At 42.8% G+C, this 9,795-nt stretch overlaps 1 protein-coding gene across 1 annotated transcript; it reads left to right on the forward strand.

Moving 5' to 3' along the window:
• Window positions 1-1,912: 1,912 nt before the first annotated feature.
• On the forward strand, window positions 1,913-8,346 carry SMIM9 (small integral membrane protein 9). The gene is made up of 4 exons (XM_020909619.2): window positions 1,913-2,157; window positions 3,618-3,819; window positions 4,757-4,886; window positions 8,187-8,346. The coding sequence occupies exons 1-4, from the start codon at window positions 2,140-2,142 to the stop codon at window positions 8,212-8,214; spliced, it is 378 nt and encodes a 125-aa protein (XP_020765278.2). The 5' UTR covers window positions 1,913-2,139; the 3' UTR covers window positions 8,215-8,346.
• Window positions 8,347-9,795: the final 1,449 nt, after the last annotated feature.

The raw sequence follows: 9,795 nt of genomic DNA on the forward strand, positions 1-9,795 counted from the left end.
CCAGGTTGGATGCATGAGACAAGTGCTCGGGGCTGGTGCACTGGGAAGACCAGATCAGGTGGGGAGGGAGGTGGGAGGGAGGATCGGGATGGGGAACACATGTAAATCCATGGCTGATTCATGTCAATGTATGGCAAAAACCACTACAATATTGTAAAGTAATTAGTCTCCAACTAATAAAAATAAATGGAAAAAAATAATAAAAGTAAAACATAGACTTTATTTAGTTTTTGAACTAAAGAGAATTCTTATTCCTGGATATAGAAGAACCTTATATTAGACATAGACATATATTAGACATAGAAGAAACTTAAATTGTATTAATAGGGCCAATAAAGCTCTTACATATTTGTGTAAAAAAATAAACTCAAACTTGTATAATTATTTTGGAAAACAGTCTGGCATTATCTATAAAAGTTGAGCATACAGATACCCTATGATAATTCTGTTGGGTAAAGACCTAGACCCAGAACTGCCATGTGAAACAAGAGACAGGGCAGCACTATTTGAAACAGCTCCAAACAGGAAACAGCCTTTGTATATATCTCCTAGTGGCTTATTTTAATTGCTGTATAGTAATCCATTATGGCTTCCCTTGTGGCTCAGCTGGTAAAGAATCTGCCTGCAATGTGGGAGACCTGGGTTTGATCCCTGGGTTGGAAAGATCCCCTGGAGAAGGAAAAGGCTACCCACTCCAGTATTCTGGCCTGGAGAATTCCGTGGACTGTATAGTCCATGGGGTCGCAAAGAGTTGGACACGACTGAGTGACTTTCATGTTCACTTTCAATCCATTATATAATATACATCACAATTTATTTCAGTTCAGTTCAGTTCAGTCGCATTCAGTTGTGTCTGACTCTTTGTGACCCCATGGACTGCAGCACACCAGGCCTCCCTGTTCATCACCAACTCCCGGAGTTTGTGTCCATTGAGTAAGTGATGCCATCTAACAATCTTGTCCTCTGTCATCCACTTCTCCTCCCACCTTCAATCTTCCCAGCATCGGGGTCTTTTCAAATGAGTCAGTTCTTTGCATCAGGTGGCCAAAGTATTGGAGTTTCAGCTTCAGTACCATTCCTTCCAATGAATATTCAGGACAATTTATTTATCCATTGCTTTTCTGACTGATACATCATTTATGCCAGTTCTATGGATCTGATCATCCTTTTTAAAATTTTGATTTGTAACAACAGTTCTTTGTATGTTAAGAACATTAACCTATTATCTGTCTTATATGTTATGGAAGTTTTCACTTAATTTGTCATTAATGTTTGATCTTTCTTTACAATGTTTTTCTGTATGAAAACTTTACATTTTTATGCAATAAATTTATCAGTAGTTATACCTATGGCTTTGGGGTTTTATGACATGCTCAGAGTAGATTTTTTTATACCAAGATTACAAAAAACTCATGTTTTATTCCAGCATGTGTATGGTTCTATTTTTGTTTAGTCCTTTTTTGTTTGTTTGTTTGTTTGGTTTTTTGTTTGTTTGTTTGTTTAGTCCTTGATCCATCTAGAATTTTTTTGTGTGTGTATGACTCTAACTTCAGTCAGTGCATTCAAATGAATAACCAATCATCATATTAAACCATCCTTTTTTCCCCACTGAAATGAAATGCCATCTATTAAACTGCCATATATACACTATTTTAGGGTGTAGTTGATACCATGTGGCAAACAAAATATCTTAGAATTCTTCAAGCCCAAGAGGCTATGGCTACCGTAAGAATGGGTTTTAGTATCAGCACAGATGTTTCCACATAGACCAAAGAAAACATCTGTATGCTTAGCTGTCAGATAGAGACTGTGGGAGGGTCAAGTGCAGTCAATGATATCATAAAAGGGAAGAGAATTCTATTTGGAATTTCAGAAGCCTTAAAGGAAGGTTCTGGCCAGCTTCTTCTGAAGACCGAGGCCAGATTCACTGGCTTCTTTGCCTCCTTACCTGACACAGGTCTCAGCAGTGCATGAGTGTATCAGTTGTAAATGTCTTAAGTAATAGAAAGCTTGGATACGAGTTTATTTTTGCAGAGCTAGCAGTTGAGAGGTGGGCAGATAAAGGTGTTGGTTTCATGGCCTAAAATTGTCAGAGCCGAATCCAGGTCATTTTCTCATGTTTTTCCTGCTGATCACAAGATGACTCCTCCAATTCAGGTAGCACTTAGAGAATGTTCAAGGCAGCATAAATGGTAAACAGTAGCACCATATCTTTTCCCAAGACAGCAGAAAGTTTTCCCGGAAGCCACCCGTCAAATCTCCATTATGCTTCAGTGTCCAAAAGTGGGGCCCATAGCCATCGCTAGCAGCAAGGATGGCTGAGAAAATGGTATCTTTTCAACACTAAACTTTTCTAGACTGCCGGGTTGTATGTAATAAGTAAAAAGGGGATGGGGATGGCCAGCAATGAAAAAAGTCTGGCCAAAGTCTGCCCATTCATTTATTCATTCAAAAAAAAATATTATTGAGCACCTGAGCAGCCTATGTGAACCAAACAGAGAGGAGCGTGCATGGCTTTTCTTGAGGAAATGAGACTGAGGTTGAGTGATCAAAAGGAGATGATAAGACGTGATTTCAGGGCAGTTTGTAGGGCCCAATCTGACTTACAACAAAGTGACATCTCCTTGGCTCTTCAGTGGAGAAGAAGCTGAAAGGAGGCAAGGATAGTAGCAGAAAGACAGATGATGGGTAGCAGTGGAGGTGGTGAGAAGTGGCAAGATTATGAACACACTTTAGAGAACAAGCTGACCCGATTCCTCTGATAGATCAGCTGTTAGACCCTAAACCACACAGTTTCTACAAAATATACTTCTATTTTCTCCCAAGTTGCGTCAGCAAAGCTGACTCAAACAGGCACGTGTGCAGTGGGAACTTACCACTTGCTTATGTGGTAGTCAGTGGACTTGGTCCCTAACCTCATCATAAAAAGGGCAGGAAGCTACAAACTCTTGTGACCTGTGACTCCCTTCACATCAGCTGCACTGACTGCAGAATTCCTGGGCCACTCCCATGATGGACTGTACTCCCTGATCCCGTGAAACCTGTACCAGGTTAACCATTTACACTGCTTATTTGCTGATTTAGTAATAAACCCTGGGTGCTAACACCACAAGTAGAATTTCAGGGGCTAGGTACCTACTGGGAGAAGGATATGGCAACCCACTCCAGTATTCTTGCCTGGAGAATTCCGTGGACAGAGAAGCCTGGTGGGCTGCTGTTCATAGGGTCACACAGAGTCGGACATGACTGAAGCGACTTAGCATGCATGCAGTAATAAACCCAACAACAAAACAAAACACACACAAAAAAGATGTGGGACTGAAAAAGTGAAGTCAAAGACGACACCACCGATGTTCACCTGAACGACTTATAGCATTTCCCACTCATTGAGCTGGAGAAGGCTGAAGGGGGACCTGGTTAGGAGGGAATGGCAGGTGTCTCATCTGCTGAAGCTCAGTAAATTTCCGTCCTGTTTTCTTTCTTGGATGTGGAATGTCTTTTGCTTGGGAAACTGACTGTGTTCAGGACTCAGTGGTGTCAGTCAGTGAATTTTTTTATGTTCATTAACAGCTGTAGTTTTGTGATAAAAAACTAAACCATCGTTTTTAACTTTTCAGACAAAGCAGCCTTGCAAAGAGCCAAGGGAAAAACCATCTGGCCTTGGCGCAGGGGAGTACATAGAAGTCCTGAAGCTGCTGAGCATCACACTTCTGCTGTGCTCTCTGACTTGCCTCTTGCTGGAGACTGTCGCTTCCTCTGTGTCACCTTTATCTGCCTTCAGAGTACAAGACCAAGATGGCCTGCCACAACGCTCAATGGGTGTGTTTGCTGTTATGATGAAAGTTCCCATCTCCATAGTACCTAAGATTCCCATTGAAGGTCAGGAAAAACTGATTTTGTATTTTAAAATAATCTTCATTATTTTTATTTGATTTTAATCTTTATGTACACTATTTCTGGTTGGGTTCAGTTTAGTTCAACCAGCACGAGCCCACCTACCATGCACCAATCTGTGTGTTAAATGACATGGATTAGGCATTCACAGGTGGGCAGCCCCACCCATAGGTGTCAACCTTCCATGAAATAATGACAAATGCACCCTGAGGACAAAGGGAGAATTACAGTTGTTTGTGGGGAGGGGTCAGGAAGGACTTGAGAAGGGAAGCAAAATGTAAGCCAAAGCTAATAGGTCACTGACCCACAACTTAGGTGCTCCCAGAGCCCAGTGTGTTGCTTGGGTCCTTCCCGGCTCTGGAAAGTGAATTGTGGTGGGTGGTGACGCCTTGTGACTTTAGGTCACAGACACTTGTGTTTACCCTACCTCTCCGCTTGATCACCAGACTCTGTGTAGTTCCTTCTGCCAGCTTCCAAGGCCTGTTCGTCCCCTCTGGGTGCTCCTGGGGCTGGTGACTGTCTCTTCTCTTCACCACACACTCACGGGCCTTTGCCTTCCAAATACCCTTCTAGGCAGGTAGTTATGAAATCAAGGTCCTCTCTCACAAAGTTCCACATTGATTCACGGAGCTAATTGCTCCTATTTGACATACCACAGGCAAAGATGAAACCATCTGAGGATACACTTTTTTTTTTCCCCAAATGTGTATTCCTTTAACCACTTGGCTTAGCAGAGTCATTAAAAATATGGGCCCTGGGCCACTATAAGAATGTCAGATCTGGCACTACTCTTTGAACTTGAACCAGAGTTTGTATCCCAACTTCATCATTGACTCGGTGAACATCTGTGCTCTTCCTGCAGAAAATTCCAGGTCCTGGCTGAGCAACTTCAAGGATTACCTGTGTGATCTCATCAGGAGCCAGATCCCTCCAGCAGCCATTTTTATTTTTCTTATCATGTCAGCAGTACTGGGGACCCTCTGCTGCCTCACGTAAGCTTCTGGAAGAGGAGGGAGGGGAGGGAACCGGTACATAGGGAGAGGCAGGAATGGCCATGTGAGCTCCACCTGTGAAAAAGTCTCCTCCACGTTCTCTTTTTTCCTCCATCCTGCTCCATCCCTTTCCAATCATTGACAGGTGACATTTAAAGACCAGTATTTGCAATTGATTACTTTTTTTAGTAACTTCATTAATTCCTAATTATCCTTTCCTTGGGTATAGGAATCATACATGGAAAATAAATGATTAACTCTTCTCTATTGCCTGGACTTCCCTTGTGGCTCAGATGGTAAAGTGTCTGCTTATAATGCAGGAGAGTGGAGTTCAATCCCTGAGTTGGGAAGATCTCCTGGAGAAGGAAATGGCAACCCACTCCAGTATTCTTGCCTGGAAAATCCCATGGACGGAGGAGCCTGGTAGGCTACAGTCCATGTGGTCGCAAAGAGTCGGACACGACTGAGCAACTTCACTTCATTGCCTCAAAGACTGACCAAAATATTTACTATTAAATCACGTGAAGCCAAAGAGATTCTTGAAATGTCTAACCAAACACTAAAGCTTAGCTAGTTAGTGAAAGTCACTCAGTCATGTCCAACTCTTTGCAACCCCATGGACTATACAGTTCATGGAATTCTCCAGGCCAGAATACTGAAGTGGGTAGCCTTTCCCTTCTCCCATGGGAAGGGACTCTTCCAGGGGAATCTTCCCAAGCCAAGAATTAAACCCAGGTCTCCCTCATTGCAGGCAGAGTCTTTACCAGCTGAGCCACCAGGGAAGCCCAGACAAGCCTCAATTTCATTAATCAATATTTTTCTAAGAGATGACCACTTGCCTGTCTCTGTCCTGGTTACTAGAGATAGAGAAATAACACGATTGAATAATTACAGCCTGCTGTATCAGGACTCTGAGGTGAGACAGAGCCCAGGTGGAGAAACCTGGATTGAAAAGGCTTTGTGTAGGGGACAGCTGTTTTCAAACTATAGAATCTAATCAAGTGGCTGTGGTCAAAGATCAGGTGAAGGGTGTGGTTCCTGACAACCTCAAAACGCCCATGGATGGAGAACCATGTTTGGGAAGCAAAGTTGGATATGGTTCCCAGCACACTAGACTGATTGGAGCCACACAGAACTCAGTGAGCTTATTTGTTGTTTGAGCTGTAAAGCAGTATTTGGACCTGGGAAGGACACGGGCTCTGAAGGCCCCAGGAGGCTTGCTCCCTGACACTTCAGATGCAGCTGCAGGGAACAGTAGACCAGAGGAGCCCCCCAGAGGATGGGCCGTGGTGGGCCAGGGAGCTCAATTTGATGGAAGAGTTGGCCTGCTGAGTGTCTGACCAGCAGGATTCCAGAATGACTACAGAGCAGGGGCTGTTACATGCCTCCCGGTCTTCCTCTTTTCCAAAGGGAGGGTTAATGGTGGTTGTCCACTTCCTGTTCCTTCACTGTATGGAAGATGGCGGAGGTGGTGATCAGGGGCACACGGGTTGATTTCGGTTCAAAGTTCTTTTTCCCCAGAGGAGCCACACCCGGACTTGAGACCAACAGACACTCTGGAAGCAAGCTGGGTAGTGGGAGTGTGCAGCATCTTATCAGGATCCCTTATCAGGGGTCAACGCCAGTGCAGGGCAGGGACCGAAGGGAGAAGCTGAACTGCCTTGCAAGCACAGCAAGGCCTCGAGTGACCCCTTTGGAGTGGTCTTCCCTTTATCAGTACACCTTGAGTGGCAGCTGTGGGACCTAGGCCACCCCAGGAAGTACAGGCTCTGTATTCACCAATCCTGTCCCTCCTTGCCAAGCCCAGAGGAAGATTGCATGTCACAACTGCAGGAGCCGGGAGTCAAACCAAGATGCATGCGATTCCATATCTTTTAAGTCCTTGTGGTTTTAACTCCGGCCGGCAGGCCAGCTGCCTCAGAAATATCTGAAGGATTTCTGCGAAGATAGTTAGGCAACATGCCAAGAGAAAGACTTCCTTCTTTGAAGTAAATGGCTCAGCCTGGGGAGAAAAACCAATAAACCTTTGCTGGAAACAAGCGAGGACGATAAGAGCAAAAAAAAAAAAAAGACGTGGATGACAAAATATAAAAGGAGATAAGGAAAGCAGGACCCCCAAAACTGGCTCTATTAAATAAGCAAAGACTTTAGAGAAAGTAAGATTAGAGAAAAAAATGATAGATGCAGGAGACATATCACGAACTTTTTGGTAGATAAAGGACCAAAATAATACAACAGAAACAAATACTTCAAGGCATAATTTTGTCACATGTGGTGGAAACAAAGGAAAGCTTGAGTCTCAAGTCATACAGAAAGACGGGCACTTGGGACTGAGCCCACAGTGGACTGGCACTAATATTTGATTTTCTATGATTACATTTCGCAGTAAGGACTGCAAACAGTTTCTCTGTGCCTCATTATTCACCCTCTAAAAGCATTAGTGGTGGCTGCAATGAAGGCTTAGGATAGCTGCTGGGTAGCTAAACAAATCCCCACTGAAGCCTGGAGAATTCTCAGCTCTCTGGCAGCAATCATGAAATGCAGAAATACTTGTATAAGGAATTTTTAGTATGGCTTTCATTAGCAAAGAAATAGAACCAACTGAAATGATTCTTGGCTGGTTAAAGAAAGCCGTGAACATTCATACATTGTTGTAGAAGACTAATCACATGGAATCAGAGTCATGAAATATTGTTGAGTTAAAAAAAAACACCTATTTTAATGGAAGATATACAATTCCACCCAATTTATTGTGAAAAAACTATACTTCCAGGGGAAAAAAAAACCTTGAAGGATCTAACCAAAGATTTGAACATTGGTTATCTCCTTCAGATAGTGAATATTTTAATAATCATGATTGTTGTTGTTACTTAGTTTCATGTTTATTTTTGTCTGCCCTTTTCAATCTTTCCACAACAAAGCATATTGTTTAGTTAGGGAGTTTTTAAAAAGAAACTTCAGCGTTCAAATGTTCTTTCGATGAGTTTGTAGGGGAGAAAGTGTTCTCCCCGTCCTATTCCTCCGCCATCTTGGCTCCTCCCCCTAAAAAGAAACTTCAAAACAAGAAAAACTATCTGAACTTACTTCTACTCTACCTCTACATCCAATCCTACACTCCTACTTTCTCAAGTCATGAAAGCCTTTTCACGATATGAAATCACTTGGTTCATACTAACACAAAAAGCCATCCAAAACCCTACCTTGGAAATGGTGATATAATGGCAAAGTAACTCTGCAGACCAAGACAGTGTGTTGGAATTCAAATTCAGTTCAGCAGTTATCATTCTCTTCCTTTCCCAGTGTTCTAATAGGTGAACCAGTCCAATGAAGTATGAGAAGATTCAATGGGACAAGTGTAATGCTTAGCTTGCTGGATTCCAAGAGAGTGGAGAGTATGCTATTTGTGTACAATAAGGAAGTATCTACCAGGTAAAATTAAATTGTCTTATATCTTAAACGATCTTTGCCTTTATTTTCTCCTTTAAAACATGCAATTGAAACAAAATGATAATAGACTCATTACTGTTTTAATTATAAAATCATACATCATGCTCGTGCTCAGTCGTGTCTGACTCTCTGTGACCCCATGGGCTGTAGTCCACCAGGCTCCTCTGTCTGTGGGATTTTCCAGGCAAGAATACTGGACTGGGTTGCCATTTCCTCCTCCAGGGGATCTTCCCAATTCAGGGATGGAACCTTTGTCTCCTGCATTGGAAGGCAAATTCTTTCCCACTGAGCCATCTGAGAAGCCCCAAATAATACATACTTATCACAAAAAATAATAAAATATAGAAAGAAGAGAAAATACCCATAATTATAGCACCCAGAAACAAACATTCTTTACATCTTGGTGTATCTTCTTTCAAACTTTTTTCTATTCTTATACTATCAGTTTCCCAAAATCTGTTCTCAAAAGCAATAGCTCTGTTTTAATAAATGTTATGAGACAATAGGACTGTGTGGCCAATTAGGTTGGAGAGATGCTGAATTAAATAAGTGTGAATGTATTTCTTTGCTCCAGCACTTCTAAAAGCCTTTCACAAGCTAACATGGATCTCCACAAAAGAGTAGAACAGGCATTTCCCAAACAAATGTAAACATGGGCTTTTTTAATGGAGTGAATGCTGATGTATACACAATTGCAGAAAATTGCTCACTGAGATCCTTTCTTTCACCAAGCTATCATATTTTGTAGCCTACTTTTTCCTTCACTCTATGACATATAGTGGCTATCTTTCTGTGTCAGTAAGTGCTGCATAGTATTTCTTGCAGTGGATTCTACTGAAGTCATTTAACCACCACCCCATAATAACTTACCCCATGCACTATACAGTCCATGGAATTCTCCAGGCCAGAATACTGGAGTGGGTAGCCTTTCCCTTCTCCAGGGGATCTTCCCAACCCAGGGATCAAACCCAGGTCTCCCGCACTGCAGGCAGATTCTTTACCAGCTGAACCACCAGGGAAGCCCTAGGGTGTTCCTACTTGTTCACTATTATACATGTAATGCAGGTTATAGTTTTACAAATTATTCTTTTGCTTTCCACTTTGCTGTGGCCACCTGATGCAAAGAACTGACTCATTGGAAAAGACCCTGATGCTGGGAAAGATTGAAGGCGGGAGGAGAAGGGGATGACAGAGGATGAGATGGTTGGATGGCATCACTAACTCAATGGACATGAGTTTGAGTAAACTCTGGGAGTTGGTGATGGACAGAGAGGCCTGGTGTGCTGCAGTCCATGGGGTCGCAAAGAGTCAGACACGACTGAGCGACTGAACTGAACTGCATTGAACTTGCTGTTCCGAGTTGGAAATTACTCACCCCGTGAACACTATGGCACACCTCCTGTTCTGAGCAAGTAACAATGCAAACAGCAAGCTTGGCTAGAGTGGAAGACACGGCAGCGCC

This window comes from Odocoileus virginianus, unplaced genomic scaffold (genome assembly GCF_023699985.2).
Source record: "Odocoileus virginianus isolate 20LAN1187 ecotype Illinois unplaced genomic scaffold, Ovbor_1.2 Unplaced_Scaffold_16, whole genome shotgun sequence".
Classification (NCBI taxonomy): Eukaryota; Metazoa; Chordata; class Mammalia; order Artiodactyla; family Cervidae; genus Odocoileus; species Odocoileus virginianus.